This window comes from Schistosoma mansoni, chromosome W (assembly GCF_000237925.1).
Source record: "Schistosoma mansoni strain Puerto Rico chromosome W, complete genome".
NCBI classification, from domain to species: Eukaryota; Metazoa; Platyhelminthes; class Trematoda; order Strigeidida; family Schistosomatidae; genus Schistosoma; species Schistosoma mansoni.
Genome location: NC_031502.1, coordinates 27,532,498 through 27,553,089, shown reverse-complemented (window position 1 = coordinate 27,553,089; position 20,592 = coordinate 27,532,498). Strand labels below are relative to the sequence as shown.

The 20,592-nt window shown below is 30.6% G+C and overlaps 1 protein-coding gene across 1 annotated transcript; it reads right to left on the bottom strand.

The window, feature by feature from the left end:
• Window positions 1–239: 239 nt before the first annotated feature.
• On the bottom strand, window positions 240–1,649 carry Smp_088060 (putative innexin; the record flags this gene model as incomplete). Its single annotated transcript, XM_018789205.1, has 1 exon — window positions 240–1,649. The coding sequence occupies one exon, from the start codon at window positions 1,647–1,649 to the stop codon at window positions 240–242; it is 1,410 nt and encodes a 469-aa protein (XP_018654672.1).
• Window positions 1,650–20,592: the final 18,943 nt, after the last annotated feature.

The window sequence follows — 20,592 nt, the reverse complement described above, 5'->3', positions numbered from 1 at the left end:
CTTTAAAAAGCAAGAAAGTTGAAATGTCTAGAGTGGAGTTAATATTCTTAAAGAAATCAATTTTTAAGTAACTTCATTGATGGTAAATGCTGATTGATTCAGGCAGCTGGAAGGTATTGAATGTACAAAAAGAATAAAATCAGTGAGAACTATTTATAAATCACAGTTTGAAATGTTTTTAAGAAGGAAAATATACTTTCTTTTGTTATACCAGCATTGAATGTAAAAATAATGTAATATTAGACAAATTCCCCAGGATCTTCTTCTGATTGACTACGGATCTGTGAACTTTGATTATTTATCTGATGTTGTTGTGTGCAGTTACTAGATCTAACACTAGCTAAACCCAGAAGAGAGCTATTCCCAGTAGTGTGTAGTCTCTTCTTTATATCAGTGTTAGTATGTAAATCTGTTGACTGACTTTCAGTTGGTCTTAAACTTTCAAACCCTATACTACCTGAAGTTGCAGACCTCATTCTTACAAACTGGTCAGTGTTTTCATTTACTGTGGATGGCTGACTTTGGCTTGTCATAGAACTACTTGTACCATCTAAACTAATACTAGTTGTTTTTCCTAGTGTCGGAGGAAGAGGTGGTGGTGCTGATGGCCTTAGGGATGGTGGAAGAGGAGGAGGAAGTTGACTTCCTGCTGGACTAGCTGGTGGTGGTCGTAAATGGTAAGCCGGATAGCTAGGAGGTGGTTTTCGTCTTATTTCTGATGAATCTGAAGGACTTACTGGTGTAAGCGATCGGCTTGCACGTCTATTAGTACTTGAAGCTGTACTGGGACGATGATGATGGTGGTGATGTGATGACCGGTGTGACACTTGATGTTGTGGTAGCTGCGGCTGTTGCGGCAATGTGTAAGAAAGTGGCCGAGAAGTTGAAGTTGTGCTTACATTCTGATGCGCTCTGTACATATTCCATAATCTTTCAATGATTTCAGAGGCAACTAGTTCACCAGCATTTTGTGCTGTCAATCTCAAAATAAAAACACCATCTTGTCTTAAATAAGAATCAACAAATGTCAATGTTTTTTTCTTATCACCTGGTTCTAACGCTCCACGTAATTTCAAAAATTTTCTAATGAACTGAATTCTTGTTCCACGAAAGCTTGATTTGTATGACCAATATAGAAAACTACTTGTATTTACAGCAGCTACCAATATAAACCAGAACCATAGAAATATAAAGATTTTCTCGTTGAACATGTTGATAGGTAGTACACATTGTACAGTATGTCTGTGTTTATTGGCCACCTTACGTACTTCAAAATCACAAAGCGTAATACGTGGGAAATTGCCTGATTCCTGCCACACATAACCCTCACTTATATCACGGAGTAAATCCAAACCATAAAATGTATAATTTGTGCCCAAGATTTTGTTCATTAAAAAAAACTGCCCAACTACATTGAATATGTACAGTGATTTTGTAATTAGATATAAGCATATTAAATAATTTCCGTAACGTTTGCCGAACCATAAGCAGCAACTTTTAGCTAGACAATGTTTAAATCGCACACCGCAACCGGATCGATATTCTCGTTGCGAACTCAAGGCATCCTCGATGTGTCTTGCCACATATGTGATATTTGATTTTCGTGTTTCGGGATCTTTAATCATTTCAATTTCACAAGCTACTTCCATTATACTAGATAACTGCAAAAGAAGACAAAGAATGACACTGAAATTATCATAGAGACAAAAAAACAAAATTGGGTCAATAAATAATTACTGATTTATAAATTTTTAAGTTATAAATAAAACAGTAGAGACCACTCAATATGTCAAGAAAATGCACTGTATTCAAAGAAGTAAACTACTGATTAGGGGATGAAATGACGAAAATGAGGAACTTCTAAGCAGTCCATATAAGATATTCCATGCACAATCGGACACAGGATCTTTGAGTCTGGCAGAAACATGATGTTTAGGCTAGTAAGTGAAAACTCAGCTTGATATGTTCTTAGTTTCAATGGTTTCCCATTTGATAGTTATCGCTGCTGACAGCTACTTTTAAAATGAATTTAACTCAGTAACATGCTCAGATCATCAGTGATTCTGTGATAAAAACCGTCTCCATAAATAAGGTTCCGAATTGAGTTGTGTTCATTCTTCACGAGTAATTGATCAACATTACAGTAAAGAAAAAACTCAGGGAACAGCTGTCTATATGTATCGATGCCGCTTCTGCTGTGGTTTGAATTGTCATTTTTATATGTATAGCGGTAAGTTCTATTTTTTTAATGTATAGTCTAGTGTGAGGAGTGAAATAACTATTCCATATTTTATTGTGTTTCTTACTGAATGAAACAAGATTTTTGAGAATGTAACAATGTTTTAAAAACACTCTTATTCAATCTTACGAGGAAACCGTAAGTTTATAAAGTTATGTTTTTCTGATATTAGATGTGTGCTTATATTATACTAATAATGCAAATGGTGCATACTTATTGCCAATTAGCGACATTTTGCTATGAATAGTATAGAATGATATTTTGTAGTATGTTCAATAACAGTCTAGTACTTTCACCTGACCTTATACTTTTTATAAGAATAGATGATCCTGTTCTGTTTGGTCAGTTTTCACCGTAAAATTAGTCAGCTAATGATTCATTGAATACCGATGAGAACTAAACAAATGTCTTGTTCAGATTTGTGTTATATATCAGTGTTCCCCAAAACCTAAGACGTTTAGGTCGCTTGACGAGTACAATGTCGTTAGAAGTCTGCTTTAAAATATAGTACGCATCCCAAATTTAATTTGATTCATAATGTAATATGACCCTTACTCAATATTATCTATTACAACTGTCTCGCTGTTGTCATGACAAAACTACATGGATCGTGGTTTTTTAGGAACCTTTAATATCTCACTGAAAGTTAGTTCTTGATGAACCTTACTCAGATGATTTTATTCCTCGTTAAGGTATGACCGTAACCTGTGATAAACACTTTAAACATTTCAAGCAAAAAAAGTTTAAAGCTTTTGGCTTTTAACTCTTTACTATTGATAGGTCACATTTAGTATATACATGGTAGAAATACTTGGGCGACATATATTGAGTTTTTATTTATATCTATCAAAACAACATTTTTGTAATAATTAGAAAATAGTTGTTATTTAAGATGTTGTAATTAAACTATTGAACTGTTACTGATCTGTTGCTACTGAAGAAGATAGACTAGAAATAAAGGATTATTAGGATCGTAGTTCTACACATAATCAAGCAATTCTTCACACATTCACTGAGACATATACTTCTAGTAAAAAATTGCTAATCAATATAATAAAAACAGGATTGGATAGATATATGATAACCAGATATACAAGGAGATTGCTTTTAGTTGCTTTCATTTGAACATCAAACCGAGTACTGTTAATAACTCTCTAACAAAAGTGACAAAGCTAGTTGTAATATATGTTTTGAAAAAACCCTCATTTTATATTCTTGCTTTTATTGATATGGAAGCTGGGGAAATAATAATAAAGGTAATATGAGAAGAAATAATATCCATCTCATTTACAGCAGTGTTTTAACAACCAACATTATATATTTACTAGTCCGATATATATATATATATATATATTACAAAATTAGAAAGATACTGAATTATAGAAAAGAAAGGAAACAACAAAATCTGTCGATAAAGATAAGAGAAAATGGCAAGGAAGAGAAGAAAACTAGTAGTTTCCAATTTCATTTTGTTTTTGAAAGCAGTGAAAAGAAATATATTTTTTATAATCTCATTTCTTTTTCCCTATAATATAATCTCTGAATGATAAGAATAATTCAAAGGAAACAAACTAAAAAAAAATACAAATTTGAAACATTTTTACTTATTCAAATTACTTGTTTCCAAATCGAAAATGAATCTTGATCAGCGGAAGCTTCAGAGAAAATAAAAGACGATTCTATCGCTATTTTTTGTTATGTTTTTGCGGAACATGGTATGTTTGAAATACTTGTTATCTAAGAATGTTGTCGGTTAGAGAATTATTGAGGTGTGATGAGCTGAATAATTGTCTTTCTCAAGTCGACTTTTTTTCATCGGTGTACAACCAAGTAATCAACATTTTCAGATACATCGTCAAACACAGAGCATGCAGACAACGAAGATGAAATACAATGGTTCCTTCATCATTTTTTTCAGTTTTTTATGTTCACAGATATTAGTATTTCATATTTAGGAACCACAGATTGTAACAAACAAAGCAAAATTATATTTTAATGTCCAATTAAAATTATTTGTAGTTGGGTTATTGACGATGTAAAAAATTATCGGCAAAGGTTTTTGGAACTTCGATTAAATAAAAGGGGTTATCAACTCAATGTTTTGGGTCCTAATAATTACATAAGTTTTGTAGGTTGAGTATTTTAATACTAAAGACGTATAGTTTAGTACTGTTATAATTAACAGTCTATGAATTCACATTAGAATAGTTATAATAGTTATTCACCGTTCGTAAATATATAAAAATGTTGATCTAGATATTTCTTAGGAAGTATAAAAATCGAAGAATAAACCTTGACTACTTCCAAGTTAACCTCAAATGCTAAATACAGTATATATTTATCCTGAGCTACATATGAATTATAAACATTCTATCCATCTTATAAATCGTAAATGCTGTTACGGTTTTCATATACTCTTAACATCCTATAATGCATATTTATAGAATAGGAATCGTGGTGAACAGGGACACAAGTGGGACCAGTCGAAAGTGTAAAAAACAGAATTACAGAACATCTTAGTAAAACCTGAGAATCACACAGTAAATTCTTCATTTGCAAAATGCCAACCAATTGTCTCAAACTTGACTGTTCGTTTTGCAAATATCAGTCCATCATCTCAGACTGCATTGTTCTTGCATTTTCACACCAAGCAATTGTTGTTCTCGTTCTCTTTTCTTTGAGATTCTTAACTTTCTGCCACCAGACATTTTACTTTCAATAGATGATACATACTACTTATATCTGTCGATATCAGTAGCACACCACAGAATATGTGAGCTTCTGGAAATAATTTCTTATGTCATTTCATCTAAACAATTTCAAAAGCGATATTTCTTCTTCGGCAATAAAGTTTTGAAAATATCTTTTTTCCTCATCATAAAATGCACTTTTTTAAACTTAATTCAAATTAAAATAATTTAAATATGTTTGCAGAAAAAGATTTTTTGTGTCAGGATGATGGTTAAAAAGAAACATCGGAAGAAAACATAACTGGTTTGATCTACCTAACTAAGATTTATAAATAATTATGATGTGTAGGGAAAGTAATTAAATGAAATGTAAACATTTTAAGGTGTAGTTTTGTGCTTCTATCATTATGTATTAAGAAAGGACTACACAGTTTAAATGATTATCCTGGGAATAAATGAGGTTTCTCAGGAAAAATACAACCAACAAATTAACGTGTTGTATTCTTGCCTTAGTGAATTATAAATTATTTTGCGACACAAACTAAAGATAAAGCAAACGATTACCGAGATTTTTCACACCACATTTTCATAACCCATTTTAAATTTTTACATGTAGATATTTAACAATAACGAATAAGAATCTGGTCGTTTGTTGTTATGAGATTAATTATGCTTATTTGTTTGTTTACTAGATGGAAGCAAACTATCCAGTCCTCCTTGAGTATTTTTTTAATGTCTAAATGTTCATTAATTTAAATTTCAAGTTACCTTTTATTTGATTGACTTAGAAATCTATGTACTTTATGTTTATATATGATGTGAAACGGAGGGTTCTGTTAATCTTCTTTTGGTCTTAAGATATGTTTAAATACATTATTAAAAATAAATGTGTAATATGCTTTACATGCAAATTGTTCTTGTATTCATGGATTATATAGCATCCATTATATTACGGTAACTGAGTAGTTTGTACAGTACTTCTGCATAAAAACTGGAGTTTAGATCCTTTTGCACGAAAGAATATTTAAAGTAGGAATTTATGATTACCGATCATTATTATATTTTCTAGCTTACAGCATTGAAGGTAGAACAAGTCAGATATGTTAGTAACAATGTTATCTGACTTAAAAGTTTCAAATCATATAATGTTTAATGTCTCAGATATTTGAAAAGAGGAAGTGAGTTTACCGCTCATTTACTGTCATTTTTACTGGAAACGGATGGTGTAATAGTCTACCGCCAAATAAATCGATAAACTGAATCTATATATTCTAAAAAGCAACCACTAAGGAGAAAACATCAAGAGGGATAACTGTTATACCTCGTTGTATCCGTATAACATTATTAAAACGTAATAGTCATTTATTGGTTCGACTTAAGAAAAAGTATCATGTTCTGTCTACCAGTCATGTGTGACTGGTAAGTCCATCTGTCAGTTTAGAATATATTTTCTCATTTTTGTTCCGTAATTGTGTATAATCTGTTACTTTCATGAGAACAGTTTTAAGTGTTACTTTGATGATAAAATGGCTTTGTTGTTAATTACATTAAGCGATAAAATTTATGATCAAAATAAGATTATATCCTAGACTTATCTATTTGCTTTCATTAAGAATGTTTTTAATTTGCCAACTAAAGTAATGAATATTTCAGCATTATTATGATATTATCTGTCATTACTATTAACATTACTTATGGTAGTATAAAAAAAGGTGTTAATCCATAAATTAGTTTCTAGTAATTTGAATAAAACTAGAATGTGTTAGATAAATTTGTCCCGGGTAAAAAGCAATTACTATTGGTTTCCAATGGACAATGTCCATTTTGTTTTATCTACCAGTGAGCATAAAAGATTAATGTACCGAAATTGACTTTTATTTTGAATAATTGAAACTGTTCTAAAAACTGGATAAGCTTTATAGTTTACTTATTGTGAAAATACTGATTAATAGTAAAATTAATTATTAAAATATGATAATATTATTATTAATAGTTGTCAGGTTGTACCAAAGTCTTTTCTCTTTTTATCAAACTGCTATTGAACGACTAATTGCAGAATTTCGTCAGTTCACTGTTTTGTCATTTTATTTTAACATGATACCGATCATTTTTATAGTGTTTTAAATAAGATTTACTTAAACCTATAACCTAAAACGTACAAAGCGTTACTGATACAAATAAACTTGGATAGGACTCTCATTTGACTTGTATTTGAAAGATATATAAACTAGTAATAAAGTCTAGTGTGATATCGGTGAGATGGTCTGGAAACTAATGATGACAGTATTCACCAAATTTACAAAAGACTTCATGTTTTACTTTAATTAACTTATAAACTATAGGAACTTTCGTCTAAATTTGAACGAATAGTTTCGCAGTATTTGGTCACCGAGTCTATTTGAGGCATCAGGCATTTTCAAGGAACAGGTTTTTTTTATAGCATAAAACGAAATGTGTAAATGCTCAGAAAATATTCAACGTAAACGAAATAATTAGTTTAAAAAAACACTTTGATATCATACAGATATGTTATATATGTATATACTCCAATCTTGTGATATGCTGTACCTGAAGACGATTGTGGATTAATTTTGATCGTTAACTGGTTATTTTTTAAGATTGAAGTATATCTAAGAGATCGTTACACATAAAGCTATTCAAGCATTATTAAAATAGATAGTACGTTTGCTGATATCTTGATAATATTAACTTAATATTTAGTAAATATACTATTGTTCTGAGGAAATAGGGTCCTTATAATAATTTTCGTGACATTAATTATATCATTTGATCTCAAAGACACAGGGAATCAATAAACAAATTAGAGATCTCTAGAACTGATTTCAAAATTTGATATTGTATGCAAGTGTTGAATGTGTATTAAATAGTTCGGTAAATAAAATATACAATCTACTGCGGATAGCAGCTGAAAAAGAAGGTAAAGATTTAGAAATAATAGGAGGCATCGAAACTATACTATTCAGTTCCTGGACCTAACTATGATTAAGTTGTAATACTTTATTTTCATCAGAAGAAAATATTCTATATAACGTTAACACTTTAATATAACTCACCAGTGAACGGTTTAATGATAAGTCATTTAGCATTTCCTATTTCTTTCATCTAGAAAAAGTCATCTTAAACAAACAAAAACTATGTTAGATAACCTAATGATACATAGTTTACATTTCTTTAAGTCAAGGATTATGTAGGAAAAAGTCATTCCGCTTCGCAACACAAGCCTAATCCATAGTGAAAAACTATATATATACAAAAATTACGTTGTCCCCATTTCGCTATAATTTTCATTATATATCCTAAGTAGATACCAACTAGTAAATTTGTGTGAATTCCTTGAGTTCTGATATGTTGATTATTGAACTATTAAGTCTTGACCTGTCTATAGTTATTTGATCAAAAATATCTGTATAATCACTGTAGCATTCAAGACAACACTATGATTTATTGATGATGGTGTGTCACCTTTCAACTACCAAATTACGCGAAGTAGACATAAAATACTAAAATGTTTGATTTTTCTATTCATAATTCAGCAGCTTCTTTTTTTACAGTGTTATGTTACTTGTGTTAAATTTAACGTCGTGATGTTTATGGTCTTTTCTTGCTATTAACTAGGGGGAGCATTGAATATGTTATCTTTATAAGCTGAATATTTCAGGAACTTACTGTTACCATATGAACCACCTTCACGACTGAGTAATTTTATCTACAAGACCTTCAAGTTGACGCTTAATGTTTGGTGATAATAAAGACAACTTATGCTTGGAAAAGAAACTATTGACATTTGTGTAACAACTTAATAAAATCCACTTCCTATTGAGTGACTTTACCCTCTGCTCACTTATTAAGTCATAAATTAATAATTTATATTAGTTAAAATATACACCGATAGATGAGTTCTAACCAAATGATTTAATCAAGCGTTATCCTACACAAAACATATTAAAAATGTATCAAGGTGGTCTCATTAATCAAGATACCGCCCACAAAATTTCATTTAGTCGATCGACAAAATTATTGCTTTTGATACGCTGAAAGATTGAAACACTTACCAGAGGATAAAATACAAACGTAGAGTATATAAGTAATAGTTATCTACATAGGCAAGTGAGAGTAGCCCGTATGTAGAGAATCACGTATTTGACTAAATGACTTTTATTTGAACATGTGACTTTCAAATAATTTTTCATGTGTGTCGATGGATATGAAAACTTTATTTACTATGGGAATAGTTTATTTTATGGGTTTGATGTTATAATCACTAAGTTTAATTGCCCCACTATTCACCATAAACTGATGATCATATAATGTTATCAGACTTACAATGTAGCCATTTTGTAATGCCATTTCTGATAAATTTTAATTTTGATTATAACGCTAATAAATAGCCGATAAAACAATCGTCTTACCAATTTAATCTATTGTTTTTGTGATATTTACAATAAGATTTGTAATATGTTAAGGCAATGTATATTCGATCTTCTGTTTATCGTTCCACCCTAAATTTTCATATCTATAAATCATTTCTTGTAGAAAAACCAAATCCACCTCTCTTGTCTTTTTATATAATGACCAATAGTATAGTACTATAGGTATTTGAAGTTTTAAGTTTTATACCTCACAGAATCTAGTAATAATCTAAACTATACCACTATTAGAAACCTGGAAGCACTGAACGTTCGTTTCGTTCTAGTATGAAACTTCTTAGTAATGCGTGTCCACGACCTCAGACTCGGGATTCGAACCCAGGATCATTGGCCTCACGCGCGAACGCTTACCTCTAGATCACTGAGCAGACATCCGACGGTGCTAACGTCTAACTTCAATTGGTCCATGAACTTGCGCAACCCTTCATCCATTGTCTGAGGTGAATAACTGTCTCACACCCGACATGGATCGAACTCCAGTGGTCACGGCTTCTCACTTTAACTCCAGGAAAACCATCTTGAAGAAAGTGAGTATTGAGCACATTATTATTATAAAAATCTCCACAAATCTCTATACTGATAAATCATCATTTTCTTTTTAAGGCATGGAGCCCAATTTATTCATTAGTCCGAAATTCTCTGACTCTATTTGATATAAATTTTTAAATATATTGGTATGTTGTACATCTAGATGAATAAATATTTTCACGAAATCCTCGATTGTTTTTAAAAATATTTGTCTTTTGAATTATATAGGTGTGTGCAAATATAGCTTTTCTATATCTCATTCCTTTGTAATTAGAGTTTTTGATCGCGTCGTGGACGCCTAAAACATACAGCTGGATCGCATCAAACAACATCAATCAAATTAAATTCATAGGTCCTCCAAAATATAGTTCATTATATATTACAACAGTAAATTACGTCCGAGTAGTCATCTGATTATCAGCTGTAACGTACATGGTGTCAGTGTTTAATCTGGATAAAGATATAAAATATCAAAGCAGTTGTAATACATAATGTGAAAGTTTATGTCAATCGAGTGAAGACAAAAGCATGATCTAAAACGCAATTATGATATTTTGTCAGATAAAATATGTTTATGAGCTTAGTGTACTGGTGAAAATCGCCTGAAAACAAAGAGAAATAATATTATTTTCATTGAGTCTTGACTACAGTCATTATATTAAAAGGATTAGGGTTAAAGATTTTCAAATACTTATACACAAATGTAGCTTTGACAAACTACTCATATTTTTATCAGTAAAATACCTTCAAACTTTCGTTTTTACAACGGTATTAAACAATCATTGGTCTCTGCTTTCTAATAAAATTATTGATGAACAAATAATCTGTATCACACGTAAACATCTATCACTAACTTCTAGTGAACTTTCAATGTGCTATGAATTACTATAGTATCGAGATTATATAAAATTCCGGTCAAAAGTTAGCTATCTGGACAAATTTTGATATTTTAGCTCTTCATATTCATTTTCCCTGATGGTTGGTAATTTGTAATTGCTGGCCTTCATCTTGGGTGCTTCTCGACATGTTGTTAGTTTTCGTCACATGAGTGATTTAAATTTAACCCTAATCTGTCCTTAGAAATTTCACGTAATCTGATTTATAAGACTGGTTTCAAACCTTTTCAACATTGCTGGAATATTTTCAGTTTTTTGACTGTTTAATCATTGAAGTATTTGGATTTAATTAGCTGTTGTGCAATCGAAACATCCTGTCACCGTACAGATAATCTACGGATTTTAACTGATAAGTAATTGATGTGCAATCTAAGAAACTAAAGTGCATAATTCCAAAACTAACAATTGAAGTGATTGGTAATTTTCTTAACAAACTTGAAATCTGTTTTATTCATTGAAGAAGATAGACCACTTAATTCACCACTCTTTTAAAATCATTGCTTTTGGTAAAAACGCTTTTGAAAACTTTGGTTTGAGCAATTTTATTCTTACTCTGAGTAAATAGTCTAGCAGGACTGAAGGCTGCTTTTATTACATTCGAGGGATTGAATAAACAAACCTTAGTCAATAGCAGTGTCAAAACTAAAAGACAGTCCAATAGTTTATCGCTCTGAATTAGCACCCGCTTTTACCATCGTTTTTGTGTTCGTAACCGTATCTTTCTAACTGTGAGCTAAGTGATCACATTCTGATGCTGGAATGTTTGTTTGTTATGATAAATGTGACTCCTACATTGGAACAAGTAACATAAAAATGATGGCACGTCGGACATTTATCAGTATTCTGTAGGTAATTCTCGGTTGCTAAACAAAACATTGAATAGGAGGAAGAAATCCAGATAGATATTGTGAACAAGCATTTTGGATGTTATTGTAATTTTGTAGAAATTATTCGACAGTATACACACAACAGTTTACAAAAATATGCATATAAGATAAACTATTGGACATGTTAAGTCAATTATTAGCTTTTTATGTAAAAGTAAGTTTGTAGTCTAGAAATGTTATCACGGTAGCTTCCTGAAGTCATAAGCACATAGGATAAACTCATTATTTAAAAAAGTATATGTCTTCATACTTACGTTAATAAGTAAAAGTTAAGTAACGCTTTACAAAAAACTTACATTTATCGATTTCTTATGTATTATTGTGGAATAGTATCCAAAATAGTTTACTTCTTAGAATAATATTGTACACCAAAAAGAGTTTTGATATGCTACACTGCTAATGTGTCCTTGAAGCCAGTAAATATTTAAGTATAAGATGTTAAATCAGTGATATTCTAATTCTTACCAAGATGGTGAAAAAAAATCAGGGACGTACAAAAAACATTTACATTAACAAAGATGGATAGTGGCTAGCAGTGGAATCCAGGACGCGCGTTTCGTCCTATTTGGGACTCGTCAGCTGGATGTATCTGCATCTCAGAGTTGATGTTCACTCTGGGACCGACCAGTTGCAGTCCTAAGCATCAATGGGAAGATTCAAACAAACAGTACTAAGTGAATTCACATTAAAGTTTAAGCTTCTTTTTTAACTTTCTAAATGAGCATAAAATCAAATGAAACAGTAAGATTGAGAAAGTGAAATATTGTTTTATTGATGCGAGAAACAATGTTTGAGAAAACCAACGTATCAGTGAATTATCCTTTGTTTCTATGAGCTATAAATTATACACCTTATACATTTATAATTATAGTTACTCTCACTTGCTAAAATAAAAACATTTAAGATAGATAAGTCCATTACGTTTATAAGAATGATTAATCCGTAATTTCTAATGACCTATATAAGTATATAAGTTGATTAGATTAGGAGGAAAGAAATTTTAAAATAAACTATCCTAAAAATGAACTTGTCAGAATCAAATCTCTCAAAAGAGAAGAAAACTCATATACATAGAATTAATCTAGTTCCATATTCTCATATATATATATATATATATATATATATATATATATATATAATATTTCTAAGGAACATTCCAAATGAAGCTGACCTAATGGTGTTTTCTAACTGATTAAATTGGCTTAAACTGACTGATTAGAGATTGCTGTTGTCTTTTTACGATTATCATAAATGTTTGCAAGTTATATGCACATTAACTACTCCCTAGACAATTAAAATGTACTGAGTGAAATATCATTATCTGTTTTACACTAAGGTTATTACAGTTTATCTTATTTATTATTTTGTTCATTTAAATAAAACAAAATTTAGGAAGAGTAGTTGTGACAAGTTTTATGTGACCATTTGGGGATTGTAGTTAGTCCTTATCTAAAGCTTTTAATATGCTAATGTTATTATTGTTTTGTTATATTTCAAAAAACATCTCAATAACTATTATTGTAATATATATCAGATTATCGGTTTACAAGATTAGATATACCGTAAACTACATCCCAACCAACTGGCATTTTGGTTACTGTGTGAACTCAGAAAGCTTATTAGGACATAAGAGATTACTTATAAGCATATTTCTTCATTATGAAAACGATGATAATCAGTGTGCGAATCACAAAAGTAAGGCTACTTGAAATACTACCACAATAACCCCACGGTAATTCATTTTGGAAAAAAAGACTGCACTGAATCCTTATTTCAGTTATTTTTATCAAGGTCATATTTACCATGAAACATCAAAGTTCGTCGATATTCTATTTGCGTATCTCCTCTGTGTGGACCGGTGTAACTGTGTTCTAAAGGTAACGAGAAAAGCAAACACAGCACTCGAACATAGAAAAAAGTTGTTTCATTATGTTTTGCAAAATAGTAATATAGTCCTTCTATACTATTGTCTACATATTTCCTAATTCGTTTGTTTTATAAATTATAGTAGGCGATTGAGAGTAGTGTAAAATACCTCCTATTGGAAGGGGGAAAAGATGTAGCGTAGAACTGCTTCAACAGGACCACTTTTACTTTCATCTAATATCATTATATTGCCATAATGATGGTTTTAATTTAGTTTTGCTTAAGTGAACCGATAAAACACTTTTGACACCATTATAGCCTACATTACTATTCAATCAATCTAAAGGTATTTAATATTATCACTAATCAGTTATACTAACTACTATTTATCATCTTTCTATATCCACTATCTACACAAAATGTATGCGTAATGTGTGTGCAAAACTTCGACTTGGATGGGTTGTGCATAACAATGTGTGAATATCTTTTTGCCTGATCGCTTATATTTATTATAAACGAATTCATTAGTCAGCTTTGGATTATTCAATAATATTAATAATAATACTACTTTTTTTCAACTTGCTTGAAAACAGACACGAAAGGTTGTAAAATAAGATTTTGACGGTTTCATCATGTAGCTTATATTTTTCCTAGTTGAACATGTAAACGAGTCATTTACTCAGTATTATATATTCTGTAGCTCAGTCGTGCAGTATGCATATGTTGTTTAGATACAATTATTTTTACAGGGATAATTTTGTTGTATTGAAATGAACGATTCATTCTGTCAATGCTAATGTGACAAGTGAAGTTCAAGCTAGATCAGGTTTCATGTATTGGATTTGATGTGGTAAAGGGTCTGAAAAATTGGAAAAGTAGATATTATGATTAATTTCATCCAATACAGCAAGTTTTAAAACACTGGTGCACTACTAACATACTTTATCTGTTTCCTTATATAAACTGCAGCTAACATGTAAAACAACCTACCTGAGGCTGCAAAATCTTTTTTCCAGTGATTTAAGATTTATAAGTCTTATATAATGACCGCTCGTGTATACTACATTATCAGAGGAAATAAGTGTAATAAGTTTAAATACTTCCAGTAGGAATAATATATACTATTCATCATAAATTATGATAAGGAAAAGTTCATTTAAACAATCAGAAAATGTACAGAGACCAATTAGGTTCGGCAAACGAGTATCTCAGTTACACTCGTTCGTCACTTTTTCCTTTACTTTTCAATAGACTTGTGTTATACGTGTCTGTGAAAGTGATGATTTCAACAACTTAGTACACAGACCATTTTGCTTTTTGCTAGAAGTGATTAGGAATTTGTATGAAATATGGTTTGGGAATGTGGTACAAAATTACTGAGGGTCACCTACACATTATGCTACTCTGTCAGATCACTTTTGGACTTGATTTTCTTATTCATTGATACTAATCACCTTCTGAATGTGTAATATTTTATTTTATTTATTTCCACACGTCTAACGTTTCGAAGTGGCCAACAGAAAATTTGCTATGTGGATTCATTTCGATAAATCTTAGATATGATCAAAATAACATACGCCAAACATCCATGGTTTAATGTTATCTCTATCTGTACCTTAGCAACATAATAAAGATTATTATTAGTATGTATTGTATGTAGTGAAGATAAATACCAAAACAACTTAAAACTCGTTCAGTCTACTGACTGAAAATGCATGTCTGTGGTACCTTGAACCTCAACTAAATGAATGATGGAATCACCATCAATATTGTTCACTTAGAAAATAGTGGATAACAAATTGTAAAATTTATTTTCTGTAAGATTATTCAAGTTTTTTTACTCTTTGATTTACCCTCTCATTTATTGTAAATTGTATTAAACTGAGAAGTGACAACATTAAAGAGGTAGTCTACAGCACTATGGTTAATCAAACAAAAAAATAATAGTTGCAAGCGTGAGTCAATTAAAGCTAGACCACCAAGGAAAACCTGGAAGCACTGGACGGCCGTTTTGTCCTATTGTGGGACTCCTCAGCAGTGCGCATCCACGACCTCGCCTCGCGAGATTCGAACCCAGGACCAACCAGTCTCGCGCCAGTGTACTTAACCGATAGACCACTGAGCCTTGATGATCTAGCTTCAATTGACTTACGCTTGCAACTATGAAAATACTAAATCTCCACAAAACCCCTTCTGATAAAAAAATAATAAATTTTTAAGTTATTTCGTTTTGCGTTTCAGATGTTGGACGATAATAAATTACGTATTTATGTTGACATCCGATTGTTCAATGTGCGATTAATGTGTAAGTCAAACGAGGAAAATAAAAATCTATTCCAAATACTATTCTTGTTTACAATTAGCTTTTACTCAAAGATCATTTATCAAGCAACGACTCTAATTATATCTATCTTATACAACTAGAAAGTTAATTGTCTCTTAATATTCAAAGTAAAGAAAAACAAACTATACAATTCATCTATCCTACTTAACTATGATATAGTTACCAAATTTCTTTATCCCTCTTTTATCTTGAAAAGAGAAGTCAGTAATAGTCATTATTCATACGACTATGAATGTGCAGGAAAAATTAATTGATTTTATTAATCATTATTATTACTATTATTATAGTTTTATGAAATTTATTTGAAACCTTTGCGGTCTAATTAACTTTAGTAATTAAAAAAGTTAATTGACCGAAAGAAATAAACAAACAAATGAATTTATTTTACAAAATAAGTTTATTGCACTTGTTCTCCTCTCCCTTCTATTGATTGAGCTGAGTTTTGTTTTTGTTTTAGTGCACAGGATAAGCTTATTTCCTTTTAGTTATAAATCAGACTATTATGGATTGTACAAAAAGAGTATTCATTTAATTTCAGCACTTCAGGATATACATCAATAAATTGCCATACAAGATATTTAGTTTATACAATTTTATAGATATTGAAATAGAGATGCCGAAGACTGGTCATTTTTCTTTATTTTATACATTTATTGAAAGTAATTCATTTTTTGTGCTGATATTCAGTCATTTTAGAAGTGTAATACTAATTATTGTTGTGCAAAGGATTGTTTGACAGCTATGCAATTTGTTCAAATAAGCCTGACTACCTTTGAAATACCATATCCATCATATGTTTCGTCAAAGTTTCCTGGGTAGACAGCTTATTTAAACAAGCTCATTGTCTCAGGTTTTGACATAATTCCTAGGCCGAAATATTTTGCTGTGTATTATTACCATTAGTGTACCTAACATTTTGAAATTAATTTCCACTTCTTACTTGTTGTGATTTGTTTTGTTACACTTCATTGCGGCCTCATGAACTGCCTTGAATATTTGAAAATATCTCATACACATGTATATATGATTGTTATTTTATATCAGCCTAATTAAGATGTAATTAAAAACAATATAGTCCTATTATGTATGTTGCTCTAGTTAACAAGATCGATTCCTGATAGAAGTTAATATGTCAAAGTATTTAAGCGATAGCCATCCACTTACTGTAATTTTCCACTGATTTAAGACATTTATTATTAGGTCTGGAGATATTTTAACATGCTACTGTATCAAAGAAAGGATTTGAGAGTTGAAAGGCATATGAAACTTAAAATATGGAAACATTTTGTTCATAATAGATAACGTCTTCAAAATCTGTATTAACTGAAGGCTAATCCTCAAATGTTTTATCGCATAATTATCATTTTCATAACCATACACTGTATATTGCATTCAGGTTATTCAGTAATTCTTCTATATATTAAAACTGTATTTTGATCATGACCATCTCACAAAATATGTCGTTTAATCATTAGTTATAGCGATCTTACATCTTCGAACACTGATAAGTGAAAGTAGTATCGTTCAACTTACTTAAATGTTGGAGTACTGAATTGTTTTACTTGTCAAGTGTTGGTAATGTATATATACCATTCATTTATACTCTAAAAGTTGAAGAGACACTTTTTTTAGGAAGTTAATCTGAAATATAGATTATTATTATTATTACAAATGTTTATTTGTCTTTCAGAATTCATCTGATAAAAACTTTAATGCTTCTTTTATTTCAAGTTGGATATGTTGCATAATTAGTCAAGCAGTACAACTGTATGTTTCACTAGCGTTAAATAGTTTTCAAGTCTAAATAGATGTTATTTGAAACTGCGGAGAGAGACGATAATTCAATATAATATATTGAGTTTCATTAATTTAATTTGCCTTGCATTGAAAAGTGGCCACCAAATGTGCATAGCTTATTTTTAAAAAGAAGGTTTTGTGACATATTGGCACATGCCCATCAGAATAAATGTTTGTATATAAGTCACACTTGTCTACACTCTCCTAGCATGAATATGAGATATTACTTGACATATTATCTTTCTTTTTAATTACCTCTAAACAATCACGCAATCATCTGGTTTATTATGGTTCAACTTGGATATTTTCAGTGAAAGTAAAAAACATATTTCTTGATAAATGAATAAATAAAATGAATATTGACGAAGACACTGGCGTGCAAAGCAAACGTTGCGTTAAATCATCAACACTTTCCATAACTTGTAATATTTTCTTTAAAGATCTTCAATATCGTTATTTATATTTTACATTGATGACATGCACGTTATTATTATTTGTTTGATTAATTCAATATGAATGTTAGATTATATGTATACAAAACATGAAATAAAGCAATAAGAGAAGAAAATCAACAAGCGTTTGAAGAACTAAACATTGAAATGATTTATACTTTTAAGCTGTTCACTGTTATGTTGTCAGAAGTAGTTGATAGTCATTCATGTTAAAGTCATATTTCTTGTCCTAGTAATTTAAATAGTACAGGTTTTTATCTAAACAGGTATTTAAACAAGAATCTGTTAGTTATCAAGAGATAGAGTTCAAATCTTAAATATTACTACCCTATAAAATTATAGGCTATTCAAGAAAGATTAAAATAAGCACCGACTGGAGGGTATCATTAGGTGTTGTGAAAATAAAGCATTTAAAGAGACTATATGTGAATTTTAAGGCCTTTTAGTAGTGAATATATCTAGAAACATACAATGTAGATTGTTGATTGTTTTAGTTATTTCTAATATTTTCAATATACTACTTCGTTTATCTTTACTATGAAAAATACTGAAGAGTTGAAAGAAACGTTTTCCAACTATATCCTTATTTAGACTGTGTCGTGAATAGAAATATAGCCTAAAATCATTTCTTTATTACTGAAAACCATACCATTAGTTTTCGTAATCTTTACTAAACATAGAATAATGAAAAGAAAATCCTATTTCGTACATTGTTATCCGTCTACAATCTAAAAGATTTGCATTCATCATTATAATATGTTTCGGTAATCTAAAAAGCCACTGATCTGGTAGAATAAACGACAATTAACTTTTTATTTCGATAATTACTAGTTCAGAAAAGATTTTGTATTTATAGAGCGTAAAAAATAAAGATTCCGAAAATAAACGAAAAATGTCAGCAAGCACTACTGACAAAATCAAATTAAGTCAGTAGAGATAAAAGTAAAATCTTTGGATCAGTTATATCTAAGGCAATCTCATGACACGATGCGACTGAAACATTTTATCTGCATTTCTAAATAAGTACTCAATATTTTTTTACTGTACGTCGTTTTAACAATAATCTTTTTACAAGCATGGTAAGCAGAGATGGATAGTGGCTAGCGGTGGAATCCAGGACGCGCGTTTCGTCCTATTTGGGACTCGTCAGCTGGATGTACCTGCATCCCACAGTTGATGTTCACTCTGGGACTCGAACCCAGTACCCTCGCTTCAAACGCCATCGAGTTATCCACTCGGCCACTGAGTCCTGATAGCCACTTGCTTGTGCAATGGGGTGAAGTTTAAATTCATTTAGTGTTGTTTGTTTGAATCTTCCCATCGATGTGTTAGGACTGCAACTGGTCAGTCTGGTCAGTATGCCAATTAGAGACTGACAAGTTGCAGTCCTAACACATCGATTGGAAGATTCAAACAAACAACACTAAATAAATTTAATAATCTTTTTACTTTTGCTCTAATATACGTTTTCTCTAAGTGATATGTAATTGCTATCCATACAACAATTGTTCATCTAACGGTGTACTCTTTTAAAGAACGAATAAACCGAAATGGATGTTGTGAAAAAGTACTGAAAACCTTAACCTGTTATTCAGTGTTTTCTCATAGGAAAGAAAACAAATTAAGGATTTTGTCATTATAGACACTACGAGGTGTTTCTGCAAATAACTTATTTTTATATGTTCTAGACATCGGGAACTGCCTAACTACTTATTATTGAACTTGATTGAAAGATTAATTGGCATTTATTACAGTTTGGTATTCATATTACAGCTGAAAGAATATAAAGATATTTTTGTTCAAAATTTGTAAGAAACTTTCATTTGAATGTCTTTATTTACTTAGATTTAGACACATTGAGTTAGTTCATGTTAATTCTAAGAGGTTGTTATCTAGAACGACTGATTAGTAGAATGAGATTTTAAAATTAGGAAAAATGACATTATATATAGTTGAAATCATGAGTCAGTTGAAGCCAGACCACCATGACTTCAATGGACTGATGATTTCGACTTTATAAAATTACTAAAATCTTCACAAAACCTCCTTCCGAAAAATGACATTAATTATTATTATATTTTTTATATCATAGTGAATGTACGTTCTTTCTCAGACTTATATTAAACTAACATGTATCTAGATCTAGAGTTTCTATATGCTGTTACAATATTCAACTATCTACTACAAGCTGGTTTTTCAATGGTTGGAAGTATCAACAATTGTTTTTTCAATAATTCAATAAATAAAAAAGCCCAAATAAATGTTTTATAATTCCGTTATGAGAGAGTTCAAATATAATTTTAGTTATTTTACAAAACGCACAAAATATAAGTCGCCATTAAATGAACTAGTTCCTTCATGAACACTGACATTATTTTAAAAATCCGGTGTGTGGTGTTGTTTTCTTAGCTTTATAACAAAGCATATATACATTTGATCAACTAA